The 22,910-nt window shown below is 46.1% G+C and overlaps 1 protein-coding gene across 1 annotated transcript; it reads left to right on the top strand.

Moving 5' to 3' along the window:
- Positions 1–1,786: 1,786 nt before the first annotated feature.
- LOC118918042 (cytochrome P450 2A13-like) lies at positions 1,787–8,074 on the top strand. Its single transcript, XM_057496802.1, has 9 exons — positions 1,787–2,007; positions 2,284–2,446; positions 3,191–3,340; positions 3,530–3,690; positions 4,553–4,729; positions 5,645–5,786; positions 6,242–6,429; positions 7,071–7,212; positions 7,701–8,074. The coding sequence occupies exons 1-9, from the start codon at positions 1,828–1,830 to the stop codon at positions 7,880–7,882; spliced, it is 1,485 nt and encodes a 494-aa protein (XP_057352785.1). The 5' UTR covers positions 1,787–1,827; the 3' UTR covers positions 7,883–8,074.
- The last annotated feature ends 14,836 nt before the right edge of the window (positions 8,075–22,910 follow it).

Below are 22,910 nucleotides of genomic sequence, written 5' to 3' on the forward strand. Positions count from 1 at the left end.
CATCAGTGAACAAATTAAAACAGATATCAAGCAATACAAAGAGACAAATGAAAACAAAAATCCAGCAGTCCAATATTTGTGAGATGCTGCAAAAGCCATTCTTACAGGAAAGTACATGGCAATTCAGGCTTACTTCAAGGAACACAAACAATAATAAGTCTAAATTGACAGTTAAAGAAACTACAAAAAAGAACAAATGATACCCAAAGTTAGTAGAAGAGGCACATAATAAAGATCAGAGCAGGAACAAATAATATAGAGAAGAAGAAAACAATAGAAAAAATTAATGAAACCAAGAGCTGCTTCTTTGAGAAGATAAACAAAATAGATAAACCCCCAGACTTATCAAGAAAAAAAACAGGGAGCACACAAATAAACAGAATCAGAAACAAAGAAGGAATAGTCACAATGGATATGACAGAAACACAAGAATTATTAGAGAACAGTGGAAAAATTATATGCCAATAAATTGGACAACCTAGAAGAAATGGACACATCCCTAGAAAAATACAACCTTGCCAGACTGACCAAGGAAGAACAGCAGGGCCACTCACTTTTCTCTGCTCCCCTGTCAGAATCCCAGGGCCCATCTCTGTGCCAACACTGCAGTTTACTCAGCGCTCTCCTGCTATAGCTCCCTGTGCCCGCTAACAGCAGTCCTGACAAGCCAGGAATCACACGTGAAGGGAACTTCACGTGCCCGCAATTATGACTGTCTTCCCAAATGCTCCCTTTCTGCTGGTGGGGAAAACCACCAGAGAAAGTGGGAATACGGGTACAGAGCAGGACAGACAGGAGTCCTGTGTACCTCCTACCACTCTCTGTTTTCTCAGTATGCATAAATAAATGGGAAATAATAATAATAATAACAATAATGAACAAAATGGCACAATCACCATAGCAAGCTCTCCTAATGATCGGGGTAGGAAACCAGTGGCGCTTTCTGCAAATGATGACACTTGAGATAGCTGGGATTTCTGACACCATACTGGGGGTTGTCATTACTATGCCCCAGTCTTGCCCAGACCCTCTCCCAACTGAGACCCTGAGATTCTTTTCCTGTTCTGTGGAAAGTTCCTCTCAAATGTGACTCTGGACTTCTACCCCTTTCCCGACCAGAGATGGGCAGTTCTGTAACATGAATGCCGACCTTGCTTTGAAGTTTTGAAGAGGATTCTGGACATCAAGAGGCAGCACTGTGTCCAAACAAAAGCATGTCAACACCTGGGGTCAAGTGCTGACTCATGAGTCTCCACGTGCTTCTCCTCCCAGTGACCACAATCACGGCCAAGGGGACTTCCTCACCTGAGACCCTCAGACCCAGTCCCTGGACTCTTCCCTCCTGAGGCCCTGACCCCTGCATCCTTCCTCAGTAAAGACCCCCAAATCCGCATCCTGTATCATTCCATACACATAAATCTAGACCTTTGGATTCTTATTTCTCAAGATCCGAAATATACAACTTTTGGGTTCCTTCTCACTGTGAGACCCCAATACAAAGTTCAGAAACGCCCACTTGCAATTCCTCTAAAATGCTCAGTTCTGGAATTTGCCAACTGCCCCCCTCCACGTCCACAGCTCTTGGGAGCCCCCTCCCGAGGGGCCACAGAGTCAGTCTTGGGGCCACTCCTTGCTGATCTGCCCTGGTGTCCCCTCCTCCTGCCCTGCTCGCTGTGTCCTCAGCTAGGCAGGGAGCACGGCTGGGGGTGTAGTCAGAAGGGGAAATGACACAGTTATATAATCTGGACCAAAGTCCGTCCTCTCCCAGGTGGTATAAAGGCAAACCATCCCAGCCATCACCATCTCACTGCCACCCTCGGTGCCACCATGCTGGCCTCGGGGCTGCTTCTGGTGGCTTTGCTTGCCTGCCTGACCGTCCTGGTCTTGATGTCCGCCTGGCGGCAGAGGAAGGTCTGGGGGAAGCTGCCTCCCGGGCCCACCCCACTGCCCTTCATCGGGAACTACCTGCAGCTGAACACAGAGCAGATGTACAACTCGCTCATGAAGGTGTCAGGAGGCGGGGAGACGGGTGCACTGCGGGGGGCGGGGGGCCTGCTCAGTGTGGTGGGGACTTTGTGGCAGGGACTTGGGTGGACCAGAGTCTTAGGACAGGGGAGTTCTGAAGGCTCAGCAGCAGGGTCCCTGCCAGGACAGACCAGCTCCTGGGGTGCCTGTCCCTTGACTGTCAAACCTGGGGGAAATGCATCCAGTACCTGCGGACTGGGCAGAGGCCAGTGCCCAGCAGGGGCTGCTCCCCGTAACCACACAACCCACCTCCACCAGATCAGCGAGCGCTATGGTCCGGTGTTCACCGTCCACCTGGGGCCCCGGCGGATCGTGGTGCTGTGTGGACACGAGGCTGTGAAGGAGGCGCTGGTGGACCAGGCTGAGGAATTCAGCGGGAGGGGCGAGCAGGCAACGTTTGACTGGCTCTTCAAAGGCTACGGTGAGGGGGATTGGGGTGAGGGTGTGGGGGTTCTGGTCAGGGAGGTTTGAGGGCTGGTTTGCCCAGCGATCCCCTCCTGACCCCTGCCCGTTCCGGGCTGTGGCACACACCTTGCTGCACCTTGTCTGTCCCATCCTGTCTAACCTGACTGGACTCTCTGTGTCTCTAGTTCTCGCTGGTTCTCGGCCCCATGTCCCTGTTCTTTCTCACTAGGTGAATCTTTGAATCTCTTACAAGTTCTGCCTGGGAACCCTGGGCCATTATGTCCATTTGCGCCCGTCTTAGCTTTTTCTCCTTCACTTGTCGTCCCGTTTTAGAATCTGACATTATTTCTGCGTCCTAATCCCCATGCCACCATCTCCTGGTAACAGTCTCTCATCTCCACAACCCCTGTGTTCTCTCTCCCTATTTTTCAATCCATGCCATCTCAGTTTTAGAATCCTTCACCTTTTTAATTCCAATCCCAGATCCGCACGTAGCTCACTTTCCCCCCTCTCCGCCTCCAGCTCTGTCTACCCGAGGGTCCCTGTGTTTGTCTGTCTGCGCATGTCCTGCTTCTCTCCCGATTCTTTTCTCCCAACACGGCCTCTCTCTCCTTCGGTGTTGCTTCTCTGGTTGCCTCTCTCTTTGTCCTTCCCCCGCCTTGCACTATACCCACCTTCTCCAGCTCCCCCCTCTCGGCCCAGCTCCCCTCCCTCTGCCCCCGCCCCTCGGGGCCCCTCCCCATCTTACTCTCCCCCACAGGCGTGGTGTTCAGCAACGGGGAGCGCGCTAAACAGCTCCGGCGCTTCTCCATCACCACGCTGCGCGACTTCGGCGTGGGCAAGCGCGGCATCGAGGAGCGCATCCAGGAGGAGGCGGGCTTCCTCGTCGAAGCCCTCCGGGGCACGCGCGGTGAGCCGGGGACCCCGCACTGTGCGGCACCAGGAGGGAAACAGCAGGGGCGGACGCGCGTTCTGGCCCCGGAAGGGACGGGTTTGTGGCTGGGGGTCGGGCTCCCAGCTCTGGGCCCTGGGGCTGCACTTTGGGCTGATCACCGACTGACTCACAGATCGCTGTCCCTCTGCGGCCCGCCCTCCCCAGGCGCCTTCATCGATCCCACCTTCTTCCTGAGCCGAACTGTCTCCAACGTCATCAGTTCTATTGTCTTCGGGGACCGCTTTGACTACGAGGACAAAGAGTTCCTGTCGCTGCTGCGTATGATGCTGGGGAGCTTTCAGTTCACAGCGACATCCAGAGGGCAGGTAACCCGACCCACCTGGCTCTGCCCCGCCCATCTTACACGTACTCCCTGTTAAGATAGTCCATCTTCCCATCTGAGTTTCTTAACTCCCAGACAAGTGACCACCTCAGTCCACCTCCTGAGAACCTTGTGCTGCTAAACGCGGCCCACCACAGGCACTGGTAGCGCACAGGTGCCCCAAACCAGCCCACTGGAATATCCGGATAAATGCCCACTACCCAGCACACTTAACGATCTCCTCATCTGGACAGGTACCACAACCAAGATCCCCCCACCTGGACAGATGGTTCCCCAAACACCTAGGATGTGTCTCCCAACCACCCAAACACCTACAGAGGTGACCCTATCACTCATGTGAATATCAGAACACCCGAACATTTGAGCCCCTGCACACCAGCCCCACGTTAGGACTTGAACCCTGTACAGATGCCCTCAAATCCACATCCCCTAAATATCAGGAGAGTAGTCTCCAGCTGAGCCCATCTGAATGTATAAACACCTAGAGACGTGGTGCCCCCATTTCAGTCCAACCTGAATAGCTCGACACTTTAGATAGGTGTCGCCCTACCCAACCTAACACAAGTAGAGGGACACCTCCATGTGCTGCTCCCATCCAGCCTCCTCTAACATCAGAAACCGTGGTATGTGTCCCTATCCATCTCAATCCTCGGACAGGGGCCCTCACAGTAACCTCTTGTGGAAATTTAGGGATCTATTCCCACCTAGCCTCATCTAAATACCTAAACACCTGACAGGCGCATGTATCTTAGTGTCTTTCTTCTCCTGGACAGGTCCCACTCCCACTGGGTCCTGGCCACTGAAACTGCCCTTCATTGTCTCCTCTCCTCTCTCCCCACCCTCAGCTCTACGAAATGTTCTCCTCGGTGATGAACCACCTGCCAGGACCACAGCATCAGGCATTCAAGGAACTGCTGGGCCTGGAGGACTTCATAATCAAGAAGGTGGAGGAGAACCAGCGCACCCTGGACCCCAACTCCCCGCGGCACTTCATCGACTCCTTCCTCATCCGCATGCGGGAGGTACACCCAGAGGCCAGGGCCCAGAGGTCCCAAGCCAGGCAGATGGAAATCGGGTGTGGGTGGAGAACAGCAGGGGTCTATTCAAATTGCCCCCCTCCCCACACACACCATCATAATCTGCCGAACCCCAGTGTAGCTAACCATCACTGTTCCACCTCCTGAGCCCTCCCGCCGGGCGGGGCGTGCACGTGGGAGTCATAAGCGCAGCACTTGTGCACACTTCCCGGCACCAGGCGCTCCTTTAGTGCCTTGCCGTATTCACCTATTGCACACTCACAGCTCTTGCAGGAGGCTCTATTAGGACCCCAGTTGTACAGATGAGCAGACTGAGGCCCAGAGAGTATCAGTGGGCTGACTGAGGCCACACAGTGCGGAGGCAGGGCACCCCAGCTCAAACCCAGCTCTCTCGGACTCTGAGGCTGGTGCTTTTAGCTGCTGTGCTCTCTTACCTTTCATTTCCTCGCTATCAGACACACCTGTCAGGTGAACTGGGTTTACTGTTGGAGGGTCCCCACCCTCTGGACGTCAGTCTTCCTTCTGTGAGGAAAGGAGTTGGGGCTTTATAGAGTCTAAGTTCAAGGTGAAACGATCCGGGGAAGGATTTCTCCATAGTAAGCGGCAAGACTTCTAGTGAAGGGACAGGGTGCTGTAGCTTAAAATTCTTCACGTCTCTCTGCCTCATTCTGTCATGCCGTCCCTGTCCCTCTTTCTCACTCACTGTGTCCCTCTTTCCCTCTCTTTCTTAATATTTCTACCACTGAACAGTCACAGCCGAGGCAGGCAGAAGAAGGCTCCCTCTGTCCAAGGCGGTCTGCGTCTAAGAGATTTGGGTCAACGGAAACCTCTCCCTCCCCTTGAAGGGCCCTGACAGCCCTGAGGAGAGGAGGCTCAGCCCGACACCCTCTCTCCCTGCAGGAGGGGAAGAATTCCAATGCAGAGTTCAACCTGAAGAACCTGGTGCTCACCACACTGAACCTTTTCTTTGCCGGCACCGAGACCGTCAGCACAACCCTGCGATATGGCTTCTTGCTGCTCATGAAGCACCCAGATGTGGAGGGTAAGGTTGGAGGGGCAGGAAAAGGGGGACATAAAACCTCTAAATTCCTGGGCCTTCTGCAGTGTGTTCACCTGTCCGCGATATCCGGACCGTCAAACATGCCCCACTATCCAGCGACTAGGTGATATTTTGATACCCAGTTTCTCTAGCCTTCAAAATATTGAAAATACCTTAAGTGCTTGGTAAACAGCTGCTGTGCTGAGCCCACTGGGTGCCCACAGCCGGCTCACGATCGTTCCCCGAGACGCCTCCCTCACGCCTCCCCTGTGATTCTGGCAGGACCAGGTGAACAGGACCTGCACCCACAATGCACATGGCCAACGTCTGTGTTGAGTGGTCCACATCCATGTCACACATAGATGTCATGCATGTCATAATCCCGTTATACACATTTGGACTACCGTCCCTGCCCTGAGACCCCTAGATGCCTAAACACATTTTCCCTCCTCCCCCAGCCAAAGTCCATGAAGAGATTGACCGGGTCATTGGCAAGAACCGTCAGGCCAAGTTCGAGGACCGGGCCGAGATGCCCTACACAGACGCCGTGATCCACGAGATCCAAAGATTCGGAGACATGATCCCCATGGGCCTGGCTCGCAGAGTCACCAAGGACACCAAGTTTCGGGACTTCCTCCTCCCTAAGGTGCAGGGCCGACCTGCCCAGAGGGACCTCCACCCACTTGCTGTGACCCAGCATCCCTCTCCCCTTACAGACTCTCCAGCCCTGGTCCCCCTCCCTCAGACAAAGGCTTCCCCAAACACCTGCCCCCTCCACCTTCCCACTCAGAGCTCCTGCTCCCGTGTCTCCCCCAGACCTCTTGCCTCAGGGAATATCAACCCCATTTCGCCAAGCCCCCTGCCTCAGGAGACACGAATATCATTTCGCCTGTCTCCTGCCCCAGGGTCACGGACTCATGTCCCCCAGTCATCCTGCCTGGAGGGACATGAACCCCATGTGTCCCAAACATCCTGTCTCAGGGGACATGAACACCATCACCCCTGAACCCACTCCTTGGGAGACATGAACTGCATGTCCCCCAGCCCTTCTGTCCCTAGAGACACAGCGCCCATGTCCTCAGACTCCCCTTCTCAGGGGACACGAACCCCATGCCTGCCAAACCTCCTGCGTAGGGACATCCATCTTCTCCCTCAGAGGACCCCATTCCCATGCCTCCCCTTTCTCCTCACCTGGGACACAGAATTCCCCCTCCAACCCCACCCAGTGTGGTGTCAGCACTCCCAACACCGCTCCTCCATATGAACCCCTCACCTCCTCCCCATCAGGGCACCGAGGTGTTTCCTATGCTGGGCTCCGTGCTGAGAGACCCCAAGTTCTTCTCCAACCCCCAAGATTTCAAGCCCCAGCACTTCCTGGATGAGAAGGGGCAGTTTAAGAAGAGTGATGCTTTCGTGCCCTTCTCCATCGGTAAGAGACCACTGCCTGCTGCCAAGCCACCCCCGAACCCGCAGCGGCCTCCTTCATCCCAGGCCCCTCCAGCCTGGAAGTTCCTCTTACAATCTGCCCTGGAGCCAACCAGCTGCAGTCCACATGACCACCAAGTACCTGGGCCCAGACAAGAGGAAGGGACGCTGGCACCCCTTTCAGAGAGGAGGGAAATCAGGACCCAGAGTCGAGTCACTTAAAATCTTCAGATTGGTAGGAAAGGAGACGACAGCACAGCAGCCATATTTGAGTGTGTACTTGAGGAAAGGGTCATGTAAGGTTCCCACTGCCCCAGCCTGGTGGTGTGGCTCACGCCCATCCCACGGACGAGGGAAACTGAGGCTCACAGCGGGAGAGACCTCCCTGAAGGCTTCTCAGGCCCCCCTCCCCGGGGTGATGCGGCCGGGGTGGGTCGTGGGCGAGGCGGCAGGGATTACAGGCCGCGGCCGCCCCTCCCCCCGTCTCTTCAGGAAAGCGGAACTGTTTCGGAGAAGGCCTGGCCAGAATGGAGCTCTTTCTCTTCCTCACCACCATCATGCAGAACTTCCGCTTCAAGTCCCCGCAGTCGCCCCGGGACATCGACGTCTCCCCCAAATGTGTGGGCTTTGCCACCATCCCGCGCACCTACACCATGAGCTTCCAGCCTCGCTGAGCCGGGGCGGGGCTGGGGAGGCAGGGCTAGTGGGAGGAGCAAGGGGAGGGCGGGGCACCGGGGGCGGAGCCGAGGGGCGGAGCACAGTGGGCTCTGAGCATCGTGCTATGGACCCTTCGGAGGTGGGATGCGAGGAAGGAAACTCACTATACTGTGAACAAGAGGGACATAACATACTATTTTTTGAGCAAATGCTCTGTGTCAGCTCTGTGCTAAAAGCATTAAACGCTCACCTCACCGAATTCTTACAAACCTATGGAATGGGGAACAGGGTTCAAACCCCTTTTGCAGGTGACGGAGCTGAGGTTCAGCACGGTTAAATCTCCAGCGGAGGTCCCATGGGACACAAGAGCTCTTAGCAAGCAGGGGAACACAGAACCGCGGGGGTGGCTATCCTTAGCCCCAGGGTCCTTAGGACAGATGCTTAAAATGACCCCCTTCCTCAAGTGAAATACACAAACTCAGTATATTAGTATGCAATGTGAACAGCTCTTATCTCAGGGTTTTTTCCAGAGCCCTGGCAGGCAGCTGGCCCGGCGTCCCTACACACTTGAGCATACTGTGCACACTTTGGATGCATGGGCATAGTTGTGCCTCCCTCCCACCCCCACCAGATAAAGCCACTCTGATCATAGTCCAACATCTTAATGAAATGGATGGGAGAGAAAAACACTTTCAGAAAATGCCAGAACTGTGGTCACGGCACAGCCACATACGTGGTTTGTGTGTGTGCACATATATGATGAGCACTGATATCTCCCGACGTATGCATGAACTCATTTTGCTCTGAGTTTCTGAAGGTGAGGCTTCCTTATCTGCCATCTGCTGTAAATCTCAGCACCCAGACCTAGAGCCAGACCTCTGCCTCAGGATTCTCTCCTGTGCCCAGTGACCCGGAGCCCATTCGGAAGATCCCACTCCTTCCCAAGGCCAAGTCTCCCTTCTCAGGACCCCCCTCAAGAACCTGGTGCCCATGGACTATATCCAGCATTCCCAGAGCCCACTCCCTATCTCAAGACATCAAGCCTTCCTCAGGAGAGCGTCCTGGGCCACACCTCAGACCCTGGCTCATACATCTCAGCTTGAAACAGCCCTTGGGACCCCAGACTCCAGCCCCCTCAGTGCTCTGCTCACATCCCATGTTCCTTCCTCATCTCAGGGCCCCAAGGACTCCAGTCCTAGAGAATGTGAGCTTTGCTTCTGGGAGGCCTATCTAGGTCCCCAAGCCACTGATTTCCACCTCCCCTGTGACAGGGTACACATGTTATCACCTTCCCAAGCACTGTCCACCATGATCCCTGTCAGTTTTGACACTCTGAGCACTTTCTGGATGTGTCAGTCCTTCAAGAAAAGGCGTGTCTTCATGCTTTTCTCAGTCAGTGAGCATGGTGAGGGTGGGAGTCACAGCCTCATAGTGTCCAGAGTCCCATTCTCCCACCTGCACCCTGGCCCTAATCATACTCTCCTTGCTCACTGTCTTTGTTGCAGCTATGCAAGCACAGAAAGCACTAAGTGGTGTCTGCTTTGTGTGCTCAGAGACACCCCCAACTCTGAATGTCTAATTCTATCATGATTGACAGAGTTATGACAACCTTTGAGGTGGAGATTATTATTATAACATCAACATTATCATTTGGTGCAATGGAAATGGTTCTAGCATTTCATATTTTAGGATCTATATTGCTGTCTGGCAGCTGCATCTGGGAGGTCTCTCCCTGCACACTAAGAGAACACTAGGAGAAACTTCAGCTTGGACAGGAGAGGGATCTTGATTCTGGATGATAAAGAAGGTAAGGAAGAAATTCATTGAAGCAAGAGTAGCAAGGTGTAACTCCGGAGGGGAAAATCTTTCTCCCAGCCACGGGCAAATTACCTTTGAAACTGAAATCGGTCAAAGGGAGAAATAAAGTGGGAGTAACCCATTTATTGCTTACAGGTAGTTGTCCATTTCTTCTCCCCGTGTTTCTCACCACCCCTTGCTCTGCTCTGTAATGACCTATTGATATGGAGATGGCTACTCTCTCCACCCCTTGGAAACACGTATTGATATGGAGATGCACTAAGGCCAGGCAAGAGATTCTGGAAATATCGCAGTTTTATCCACACAGAGAATGGTAGCTGCCCTCAAGGCAGCTGAAAATAGGGAGATGCAGAGGAAAGGAGGGAAAGTTCATTGAACTCCTTCTTGGCCTAGGGCACATTCCTTTGCCAACTCCTGAGGTCAGGGTCACCTGGCATCCTGTGTCTGCTTGGATCTGCATGGCATGAGGACTAGCCCTTACTACTCCAGGATTTGGGGGAGCCATGGAACACAGGATGGAGTGAGATTATGTTCCGAGAACTTCCCAAAGAAAGAGTATTTTCAGGCAGGCTCCTAAGAGCAGACTGCACAGCTGCAGTTCTGCCTGGGTCACCCATGGCGACGGGAATTTGCAGGCCCAAATCTGAGCTCTCAGCAGCCCCTCTCTACTCATCAGGAGTAATGTAGAGACAGAGTGAAGACTTGGAAATAGAAATGAAATACCAAAGAGACAAAACACAGTAACTTGAGCAGTGAGAAAGCTTTGTTTAAAAGTACACACTTAAAGGAGAATTATGCCACACTTCAGAGAGGAGGCACACTGAAAGGCTGGGGATTCTGTCTTTTAAGGCTTTCCAGAATGGGACAACGGGTGGAGGGGGAATGTTGGGCATAGCCTTGACTTGTGGTATCATGATGTCTCTCTCCAGTGAAGGACACTATGTCCTCATGCACAGTCAGTCCTTTAGATAATTCTGTAAGATAAACTTAACACAAGGAATTTATTGATTGTTTCCTCTCCAAGATAGTGGTTACCCTCAAGCAGTGGGGACCTATCAGTTAAGACTGCTTGCCCTGCCTTAAGATTGAGTGGGTTATTGTCTGATTACCAAAGAGTATGTTAGGAATCTTACCTCCTAACTCCCTGGGTTTGTTTTTTTTTTTTTGGTTTGGTTTGGTTTCAGTAATATGCAGTTACATGAGCAACATTGTGGTTACTAAATTCCCCCCATTATCAAGTCCCCACCACATACCCCATTACAGTCACTGTTCATCAGCGTAGTAAAATGCTATAGAGTCACTATTTGTCTTCTCTGTGCTATACTGCCTTCCCCATGGCACCCCCCTACATTATGTGTGCTAATCATAATGCCCCTTATTCTCCTCATCCCTCCCTTCCCACCCATTCTCCCCAGTCCCTTTCCCTTTAGTAACTGTTAGTCCATTCTTGGGTTCTGTGATTCTGCTGCTGTTTTGTTCCTTCAGTTTTTGCTTTGTTCTTATACTCCACAGATGAGTGAAATCATGTGGTATTTGTCTTTCTCTGCCTGGCTTATTTCACTGCGTATAATACCCTCTAGCTCCATCCATGTTGTTGCAAATGGTAGATTTGTTTTCTTCTGATGGCTGAATAATATTCCATTGTGTATATGTTCCACATCTTCTTTATCCATTCATCAACTAATGGACACTTAGGTTGCTTCCATATCTTGGCTATTGTAAATAGTGCTGCAATAAACATAGGGGTGCATCTGTCTTTTTCAAACTGGGCTGCTGCATTCTTAGGGTAAATTCCTAGGAGTGGAATTCCTGAATCAAACAGTATTTCTATTTTTAGTTTTTTGAGGAACCTCCATACTGCTTTCCACAATGGTTGAACTAGTTTACATTCCTACCAGCAGTGTAGGAGGGTTCCCCTTTCTCCGCATCCTTGCCAACATTTGTTGTTGTTTGTCTTTTGGATGTTGGCCATCCTAACTGGTGTGAGGTGATATCTCACTGTGGTTTTAATTTGCATTTCTCTGATGATTAGTGATGTGGAGCATCTTTTCATGTGCCTGTTGGCCATCTGAATTTCTTCTTCGGAGAAGTGTCTGTTCAACTCCTCTGCCTATTTTTTAATTGGCTTCTTTTCTTTTTGTTTGTTGAGGTGTGTGAGCTCTTTATATAATTTGGATGTCAATCCCTTATCAGATATGTCATTTATGAATATATTCTCCCATACTGTAGGGTACCTTTTTGTTCTACTAATGGTGTCCTTTGCTGTACAGAAGCTTTTCAGTTTTATATAGTCCCACTTGTTCATTTTAGCTTTTGTTTCCCTTGCCCGGGGAGATACATTTATGAAGAAGTTGTTCATGTTTATGTCCAAGAGACTTTTGTCTATATTTTTTTCTAAGAGTTTTATGGTTTCATAACTTACATTCAGGTCTTTGATACATTTTGAACTTACTTTTGTGTATGGGGTTAGACAATAATCCAGTTCCATTCTCTTGCATGTAGCTGTCCAGTTTTGCCAACACCAGCTGTTGAAGAGGCTGTCATTTCCCCATTGTATATCCATGGCTCCTTTATCGTATATTAATTGACCATATATGCTTGGGTTTATATCTGGGCTCTCTATTCTGTTCCACTGGTGTATGGGTCTGTTCTTGTGTCAGTACCAAATTGTCTTGAATACTGTGGCTTTGTAGTAGAGCTTGAAGTCAGGGAGTGTAATTCCCCCTTGCTTTATTGTTCCTTGTCAGGATTGCTTTGGCTATTCGTGGTCTTTTGTGGTTCCATATGAATTTTAGAACTATTTGTTCTAGTTTATTCACGAATGCTGTCAGTATTTTGATAGGTATTGCATTGAATCTGTAGATTGCTTTAGGCAGGATGGCCATTTTGACAATGTTAATTCTTCCTAGCCAAGAGCATGGGATGAGTTTCCATTTGTTAGTGTCCTCTTTAATTTCTCTTAAGAGTGTCTTGTAGTTTTCAGGGTATAGGTCTTTCACTTCCTTGGTTAGGTTTATTCCTAGGTATTTTATTCTTTTTGATGCAACTGTGAGTGGAATTGTTTTCCTGATTTCTCTTTCTGCTAGTTCATCGTTAATGTGTAGGAATGCAACAGATTTCTGTTTATTAATTTTGTATCCCACAACTTTGCTGAATTCAGATATTAGATCTAGTAGTTTTGGAGTGGATTCTTTAGGGCTTTTTATGTACAATATCATGTCATCTGCAAACAGGGACAGTTTGACTTCTTCTTTACCAATCTGGATGCCTTTTATTTCTTTGTGTTGTCTGATTACCATAGCTAGGACCTCCAGTACTATGTTGAATAAAAGTGGGGAGAGTGAACATCCTTGTCCTGTTCCCAATCTTAAAGGGAAAGCTTTCAGCTTCTAGCTGTTAAGTATAATGTTGGCTGTGGGTTTGTCATACATGGCCTTTAGTATGTTGAGGTACTTGCCCTCTATATGTGAACACAATTTTTATTCCTTGAGAATAAACACCTAGAAATGTGATTCTGGGTCATCCAGTTAAACATATATTTAACTTTGTATGAAACTGCCACTGTTTTCTAGAGTAACTACAGTTTTACATTTCCATTAGCAAAGGTAAGAATTCCAATTGCTCTACATCTATGCAATCAGTAGGTATCATTTATATTTTTTATTTCAGTCATTCTAATAGGAATGTTTGATGTCTTATTGGGTTTTAATTTGCATTTTGCTAATGGCTATCATGTTGAGCATTGATTCATGAACTTGTTTGTCATCTATTTATCTCTTTTAGTAAAGTTCTTGTCCAAATCCTTAGCCCACTTTTTAAATTGGTTTGTTTTCTTATATTGAGTTTTCACAGTTTTTATATATTCTGCACAAAGTTATGTGTTTGATATGTGAGAGATCGTTACCTTGAGTGTGATAAAATTGCACACACACACACACACACACACACGCATGTGCATGCAAAGCAGTGAACTCTGAAGGAGCTCTGTTGGTTGTACCAATGTTGATTTCCTGGCTTTTGATATTGAAGTATAGCTATGCAAGCTGTTACCATTGGAGGAGACTAAAGGATGCACAGGAACTCTCAATGTGTTTGTTTTTTTTTTGCAACATGTTGTAAATCCATAATTGTTTTGAAATTAAGAGAATCTGTAGCGTAGAGAAGATGACAATAGACCACTGAATTCATACTCTTCACTATAACTTAAACATTCTTTCCACTGATTTCTGCATTTATATTTTTTTGTCTCTTTCCTTACACTTCATTGGATTTTCTGTGTTGTTCTTTTCATAGCTCTAACATATCTATACTTAGTACATGAATTTTCATGGTTTCTTTTCCTCCTATATGAAAATGTAAGGGTACAACTTTTCTCTAAGCAGAATGTTAGCTGAATCACAAGGGAACACATTGGAAAGAGTGATGCTCATACTTTATTCTTCTTCAAAATCATTTTAGCTCTTCCTTTGACTTTTCATACAAACTTTCTAATATTCTAAATTCACACTCAGAAAAAATCTTGCTGAAATTTTTATAGCAAGCATGTTAAACCTATATATCAATTTGGGGAGAGTTGGCTCCTTTACTGTGCTAAATCTTCCAATCCATGAACATAGTATTCTACTTAGAATTTATTTGATTTTTTTTTAGAAATTATTTGATTTAGTTCATCAGCATTTTGTGCATACATTGTTAGATTTCTATCTAAGTATTTCATTTTTGAGTGTTTATAAATGGTATTCTTTTAAATTTTGATTTCCTAGGGCTCATTGCTAGTATATAGAAGAAAATTTTGTTGTTAAATAACCTTGCTAAAATCATTTATTAGGTGTTGTTTTTTTCCTATATTCCTTAGGATGCTATTTGCTGTTGTATTTGTGAGAAGAATGTGTGTGTGTCTGTGTGTGAGTGTGTAACTCTAGGGACTCTGGGTGCGGAGCTGAGGGTGGTGGAAAATGAGCTACCCAGAAACATCACTCTCATCCTCCCATCCCTGCAGCCTCAATAGCCTTTAAAACTCTTCAGCACTGGGCTATGTATTGACCTTCACAAAATTCCTGTGGGGAAGGAAGCAGGTGAAAAACTGAGGCCAGTGAGAGGCTCAAGAAGGCCCAAGAGTGCGTGGCAGGGACCAGGCCAGAACCCAGGGCTCCTGTTCCCGTCTCTATCCCAACACTGTCCCTTTGCTGGGTTGGGTGGTTGGCGCTTCCAGACTCCAAAGCTGAGAGTGTCCTGACTGGACAAGTATGACCCAGGCATTGGTGGCCGGAATGGGACTTCGCTCAGCACCTTTGGCAAGGACTTGATGGACGCCTGCTTTCTCCTTCCCAGGTGTAAGTTTGAGGCTATGGGGATTCTTCCTTTTTCTCTCTTCCCTCTGCTCTCCCTCCAGGCAGGGAAAACACCTGCTAGCCACTCCATCTTCCCATGGAGACGAGCCTCAGTGGCAGAACTCCAGCTGGCTCCAGCCCCTCTGCTCCTCCCTTGACGCTTTCTCAGAGGGGACATGCAGCTTGGAGAACAGATGTTTGCCACTGGAGGGCCTGGGAATGCAGCTCCCAAAGATATGTGCAAGGGAACCTCTGATGCTAAAATTCTCAGGAACAAGAGTTGCAAGCACCAGTGTTTCACATTCTCTGAGTCTAAGGTTCTGAGAATCTGAGATTCTGAGGTTCTTAACCGTGGACTATATCGCTCCAAGATTTGACAGTTTTGTTACTGCACAATTCCAAGATTCCCTGAGTCAAATGTTCCAGAAACCTCTTGAAGGAACATGCACACAGAAGGATGAGGTTTGACTTTGACACTGGATGTTAAATCATGTGTGTGTAATAATACATAGTGTGAACCTATGGATCAATCCTTATCTCCCCCTTCCAGAGTAGGAAACAGCCAATTCATGGTACACAAGTTGCCAACCACAGATAACAGAAATTGAGAAACTTGTGAATCAGAGCCTGTCATAAAACTTACAGGGTTCATGAACCAGATATACCCTCACTGTATCTCAATCATTGGTCCTTCAAGAGTGGCTTGTTTTGGATGGGTGGGGTCTGTATAGCATTTACTTTAACAAACACAAAGATCAAAGTCTGATGTGTAGGTGTCTTCAAAGTGTGCACTGGTCAAAGATGACACTTCTAAGGGAACATATACTAACTTATTTGAGGGTAAGTACGTGATTCCCAGACTCTTAGCTGGGATTTACAGCAGAAGGCAGATACATCAAGACAGCCTCACCTTCAGAAACTCATAGCAAAATGAATTCATGCGTATTGGAGAGGATCAAGATGGCAGAGTAGGAAGGCAAGATGGAAACCTTCCACAGATACACCAAGGAAGCAACTACAGCAAATACAATTAAACCTCACAATGACCTGAAGACTGCAGAACAGAACACCTACACCTGGGGGAGAAGAAAAGACCACACAGAAAAGTGTACAGTAGAGACGTGATTGAATGGGCCCAAGCCCTTCCCCAATCCCAGCCCACAGGCAGGAGGATGAAGAATGGAGCAGGGTGGGGATAGGAGCCCAGGAACTCTGCTCACCTGGTGCTGTTGATCTGCTCCAGGAACACGAGTCCACATTGCACAGGGTTCTAGTTATTAGCGGGACTGGATACCAGGGAGAGTTGGAACAGTCTGGGAGGTTGATTCACCAGCTGCCGGTGAAGGACAGGCACACTCCACTGGTCTCGCTGAGAGCCAATACAGAGGCAGCCATTTGAAAGACTTGCCAGCAGTGGGAGGGGAGTCAGAGGGGGTTAAGGATTGGATGGAACTATGTCTGCAGGAAAACTTAGACTGTCGTCTACAACCCTCCCTCAGCGCAACAGGGCGAGCACTCTTGAGAGCCCCAGGGTCTCCATCCCCCTCACTGGCAGCTCATCCCTGAGACACTTCCTTGCACACTGCCTGTGTGTCAGCCCATTCGTCCGAGCAGCATTGGACTTTGCTACCTGGTGGGCAGAGGAGGACTCTCCCACCTTTTACCACCTGTTTCAGCCCAAATGGGGAGGCCCCTGCAGGAGCCAGCTCAGAGAGTTCCTTCTTCCCCACAGGTAGCCAAGGCTGGTGCGGTGCACCTCGTTGCTCTTAGAGGGTGCTTGTGCCACTTGCTGAAGCAGCTGAGAGCCAAAGCGGTGTGACTAGCTGTCTCCACCACCAGTGCAGTCTCCCACCATGCAACGAGCTACAGCCAGTCATGTGCATGTCAGCGCGCCCTCCCACCATGCACATCGTGCCACCTCTGCAAACCCGGCATGCCCTTCCACCTCATGACCCACTGCCTCCATGGGTCTGCATGCTCTTCCATCGGGCAGCTCACCGCCACTGCTGAGAGCCGGCATGTTCCACAACCTGGCAACTTGCCACTGCCTGGACCCAGTGTACCCTGCCAGTGTGCAACTCGCTGTACAACTGTCCTGCCCATCCCAAGGGCTCCATTCACAGTGATCCCAGCAGAAGCCACTGCTGTGATCACAAAGGGCTGCCTGAGGCAAACCACCGGCCTCAGCAGGCAGAGATAAACCACTGTCCGCTGACAGAAAGGCCACCCTGCCCTCTGCCCACCAACAGCAGCTGGGGCTTCACAGCAGAGGAGAACCAGGCACCTGAGAGGAAAGAGTCCTGAGCTTCTGGGCACCACAGGACACCTTCTTCATAAGGCCATTACTCTCTAGACCAGGAAGCATAGCAGATCCATCTAATGCAAAGGAAGAAACACAGAAAACCTGACAAAATGAGGAGACAGGGGACTATGTTCCAAACAAAACTACAGGATAAGACACCAGAAAGAGGGCTAAATGAATTGGAGATCACCAGTCTCCTTGATAAAGATTTCAAAGTAAAAGTCATAAATGTGCTCACTGATCTGCAGAAATGTAGTAAAGATCTCAGGGAGGACTTCAACAAAGAGCTACAAGAGCTGAAGAATACAGTAACTGAAATGAAACATACAATGGACGGAATGAGTAATACATTGCTACAAGTAGAAGAGACAATCAAAGAGATGGAAATTAGAGATCAGGAAAACAACAAAGCTGAGGAACAGAGAGAAAAGATAAGGAAAGAATGTAGTAATGAAAGAATGATTAAGACAGCTGGGTCACCAATGCAAATGAAACAGTATTCATGTAATAAGGGTGCCAGAAGGAGATGAGAGAGACAAAAAGACAGAGAGTTTCTTTGAGGAAATAATTGTTGAAAACGTCCCCACTCTGGGGAAGGAAATAGACATTCAGGTCATGAAAAGTGCAGAAAGCCCCTAATCAGGAAGACAGCACCAAGACATGTAATAATTAAAATGGCAAAGATTAAGGATAGGGAGAGAGTATTGAAAGCAGCCAGAGAGAGACAAAAGATTACTTAAAAGGGAAACCCCATCAGGCTATCAGCAGACTTCTCAGTAGAAACTTTACAGGCCAAAAGGGAATGGCATGAAGTATCTAATGTACTGAAACAGAAGGACTTTCAACCAAGAATTCTCTACCCAGAAAGATTGCCATTCACATTTGAAGTGGGGTTTAAACTATTTCCAGATAAACGAAGGCTCAAAGAATTTATAACAACTAACCCAGCATTACTGGATATGCTAAAGGACTGATGTAGATGGAAATCTTCCTAGAGCTAATAGGAACTAGTGAACATAAACCCACAGTAAAGGTAGGAGACCAATTAACTACCAAGCAAGAATGAAATTAAAACAAAAGTAGCAAAACCAACTATCCATAAAATTAATCAAGGAATACACAAAAAATGTAGATCGTGACATCTGTTACATAAAGTTTGTAGGAGGAAGAACAATACTTTTAGATTGTGTTTGAAATTCAGCAATCAGCAACTTGATCCAGACTGTTATATAGTCAAGAGCTATCCTTGAACCTTTGGTAGCCACAAATCTAAAGCTAATAATAGATACATGAAAAATTTAAAAAGAGAAACCCAACCACAATACTAAAGAAAACCATCAAATAACGAGAGAAAAGTGTAAGAAAGGAATAGAGAGGAGCTATAAAAAGAAACAGAAAACAGTTAATAAAATGGCAAAAGTGCACACCTATCAATAATTACCTTAAATGTAGATGGACTAAATGCACCAATCAGAAGACATAGTGTGGTAGAATGAAAAGTAAATGAGACCCATCTATATGCTGCCTACAGGAGACTCAATTCAGACCCAAAGACATACACGGACTAAAAGTGAAGGGATGGAAGAATGTATTTCATCCATGCAAAGTACAGGGAGAAGAAAGCAGGAGTAGGAGTACTTATGTCAGACAAATAGATTTCAAAACAAAGAAAGTAACAAAAGACAAAGAAGGACATCCCATAATGATGAAGAGGTCAGTCCAACAAGACGATATAACCATTATAAATATCTATGCATCCAACATAGGAGCACCTAATTATGTAAAACAAATACTAACAGAAATAAAGGGGGAAATAGATTACAGCACATTCACTGTAGGAGACTTTAGCACACAACTCACATCAATAGACAGATCAATCAGACAGAAAATAAATAATCAGAGGCACTGAATAATATATTGGATCAGATGGACTCAACAGATATCTACAAAACACTCCACCCAAACGCAGCACGATACACATTTTTCCCAAGTGTGTACATGGAATGTTCTCCAGAATAGATCACATACTGGGCCACAAAAAGAGCCTCAATAAATTTAAAAAGATTAAAATTGTATCAAGCAGCTTCTAAGACCACAATGGTATGAAACTAGAAAAAAATTACACAAAGAAAACAAAAAAGCCTATAAACACATGGAGGCTAAACATGCTTCTAAATAATAAGTGTAAATAATAATAATAAATATTATTCTAAATAATAAATAATGAACAAATTAAAACAGAAGTCAAGCAATACAAAGAGACAAATGGAGACAAAAATACAGCAGTCCAATATTTGTGGGATGCTGCAAAGCCCATTCTTAGAGGAAAGTACATAGTGATACAGGCTTACTTCAAGGAGCAAGAACAATCCCAAATAAACAGTCTAAATTGACAATTAAAGAAACTAGATAAAGAACAAATGAAACTCAAAGTTAGTAGAAGGAGGGACATAATAAAGATGAGAGCAGGAATAGATAATATAGAGACGAATAAAACAACAGAAAAAATTAATGAAACTGAGGGCTGGTTCTTTGAGAAAATAAACAAAATAAGAACACCCCTAGCAAGATTTATCAGGAAAAAAGAGAGTACACAAATAAAATTAGAAACAAAGAAGAAATAGTCACAACAGATATGACAAAAATACAAGACTTATTAGAGAATACTATGAAAAATTATATGCCAATAAATTGGACAATCTAGAAGAGATGGAAAAATTTCTAGAAAAATACAACCTCCCAAGACTGACCCAGGAAGCAACAGAAAATCTGAAAATACCAGTCACCAGCAATGAAATCAAACTGGTAATAAAAAAGCTCCCAACAAACAGAAGTCCAGGACCAGATGGCTTCACAGCTGATTCTATCACACATTTGAAAAAGAGCTAATTCCCATATTTTTTAAAGTATTCCAAAAAGTAGAAGAGGATGAAATGTTTCCAAATTCATTCTATGAGGCCAACATCACTCTAATACCAAAACCAGGCAAAGACACTACAAAAAAGGAAAATTATAGACTAATATCCATGATGAACATCGATGCAAAAATCCTCAACAAAATACTAGCAAAGAGAATTCAAAAATACATCAAAAGGATCATCCATCACAACCAAGTGGGATTTATTCCAGGGATGAAAGGATGGTATAATATTCAAAAAACCACATTAACAAAAGAAGGATAAAAACCACATGATCATCTCAATAGATGCTGAAAAAGCATTCGACAAAATTCAGCATCTGTTCATGATAAAAGCTCTCAACAAAACGGGCACAGAGGGTTTGTACCTCAACATAATAAAGGCCATATACAACAAATCCTCAGCTTACATCATATTCAATGGCGAAAAACTGAAAGCTTTTCCTCTAAGACCAGGGACAAGACAAGGATGTCCACTATCACCACTTTTATTCAACATAGTAGTGGAGGTCCTAGTCATGGCAATCAGACAACACAAAGAAATAAAAGGCACCCAAATTGATAAGGAAGAAGTTAAACTGTCATTATTAGCAGATGACATGATATACATAAATAGATATATTAAACCCTAAAGACTCCACCAAAAACTTTTTTAGAACTGATAAGTGGATTCAGCAAAGTTGTGGGATACAAAATTAATGCACAGAAATCTTTTGAATTCCTACATACTAAGAATGAACTAGCAGAAAGAGAAATCAGGAAAACAGAAATCAGAAAAACCCATTTATAATTGCATCAAAAAGAATAAAATACCTAGGAATAAACCTAATGAAGGAAGTCAAAGATCTATACTCTGAAAACTGTAAGAAACTCATGAGAGAAGTTTTAAAAGATGCAAATAAATGAAAATCTATCCTGTGTTCATGGATAGGAAGAATTAATATTGTCAAAATGACCATCCTGACTAAACCAATTTACAGATTCAATGCAATCCCTATCAAAATGCCAACAGCATTTTTCAATGAACTAGAACAAATAGTTCTAAAATTCATATGGAACCACAAAGGACCCATGACCATCCTGACTAAACCAATTTACAGATTCAATGCAATCCCTATCAAAATGCCAACAGCATTTTTCAATGAACTAGAACAAATAGTTCTAAAATTCATATGGAACCACAAAGGACCCCACAAAGCCAAAGCAATCCTGAGAAAGAGCAAAGCTTGGGGGATTATGCTCCTTTACTTCAAAGCTACAGTAATCAAAACAATGTGGTACTGGCACAAGAACAGAGCCATAATCAATGGAACAGAGAGCCCAGATACAAACCTATATATATGTGGTCAATTAATATATGATAAAGGAGCCATGAATACACAATGGAGAAAAGATGGCCTCTTCAATAACTGGTATTGGGAAAACTGGACAGCTACATACAAGAGAATAAAACTGGATTGCTGCCTAGCTCCATACAAAAGTAAAATCAGTTGGATCAAAGATCTAAATGTAAGACATGAAACCATAAAACTCTTAGAAGGAAACATAGTCAAAAGTCTCTTGAACACAAGTATGAGCAACTTTTTCCTGGACACATCTCCTCGGGCAAGGGCAACAAAATAAAAATGAACAAGTGGGACTACATCCAACTGAAAAGCTTCTGTACAACAAAAGACATTATCGGCAGAACAAAAAGGAACGTACATGATGGGGGAATATATTAATAACTGATTTATCCAAAATATATAAAGAGCTCATACACCTCAACACCAAAAAAAACCCCAAATAACCCTATTAAGAAATGGGTGGAAGACGTGAACAGATATTTCTCTAAGGAAGAAATACAGATGGCCAACAGAAACCTGAAAAGATTCTCCACATTGAAAATCATCAATGAAATGCAAATCAAAACCACCATGAAATATCACCTCACACCAGTCAGAATCGTCACTATCCAAAAGGCAAGAAATAACAAGTGTTAGCAAGGATGTGGAGAAATAGGAACCCTCCTACACTGCTGGTGGGAATGTGAACTGGTGCAGCCACTGTAGAAAGCAGTGTGGAGGTTCCTCAAAAAACTAAAAATAGAAATACCATTTGACCCAAGAATTACACGGAGTAATTCCACTTCTAGGAATTTACCTGAAGAAGACAAAATCAGTACTTTGAAAAGATATATGCACCCCTATGTTTATTGCTGCATTATTTACAATAGCCTAGATATGGAAGCAACCTAAGTGTCCATCAATAGACGAATAAAGAACATGTGGTACTTACACACAATGGGATATTATTCAGCCATAAAAAAGAAATCTTGCCATTTGCAACAACATGGATAGATCTAGAAGGTATTATGCTCAGTGAAATAAGCCAGGTGAAGAAAGCCAAATACCATACCATTTCACTTATTTGTGGAATATAAACACAAAGCAAAACAGAGTGAATCAAATAGCAGTAAACTCATAGACACTGAGGAGTGACTGGTGGTTACCATGGGGGAGGAGTTGGGATGGGTGTGTGGGGAAGTTGAGGGGAATAAAGGGGCACAAAAATTCTTAATCATAACATAGGTTGGTCACGGGGATAACAGTTCACCATGGAGAATACAGCCAACGATTCTGCAACACCTTTGTATGTTAAAGGACAGTAGCTGTACTAGTGGGAGAGAGAATTTAATA

The sequence above is a fragment of the Manis pentadactyla genome, unplaced genomic scaffold (assembly GCF_030020395.1).
Source record: "Manis pentadactyla isolate mManPen7 unplaced genomic scaffold, mManPen7.hap1 scaffold_524, whole genome shotgun sequence".
NCBI lineage: Eukaryota > Metazoa > Chordata > Mammalia > Pholidota > Manidae > Manis > Manis pentadactyla.

Coding starts and splice junctions, on each gene's coding strand:
- LOC118918042 (XM_057496802.1), top strand. CDS start 1,828: ATGCTGGCCTCGGGGCTGCTTCTGGTGGCTTTGCTTGCCTGCCTGACC. Junction 2,447..3,190: donor CTGGCTCTTCAAAGGCTACG/GTGAGGGGGATT, acceptor TCTCCCCCACAG/GCGTGGTGTTCAGCAACGGG. Junction 6,430..7,070: donor GGGACTTCCTCCTCCCTAAG/GTGCAGGGCCGA, acceptor CCTCCCCATCAG/GGCACCGAGGTGTTTCCTAT.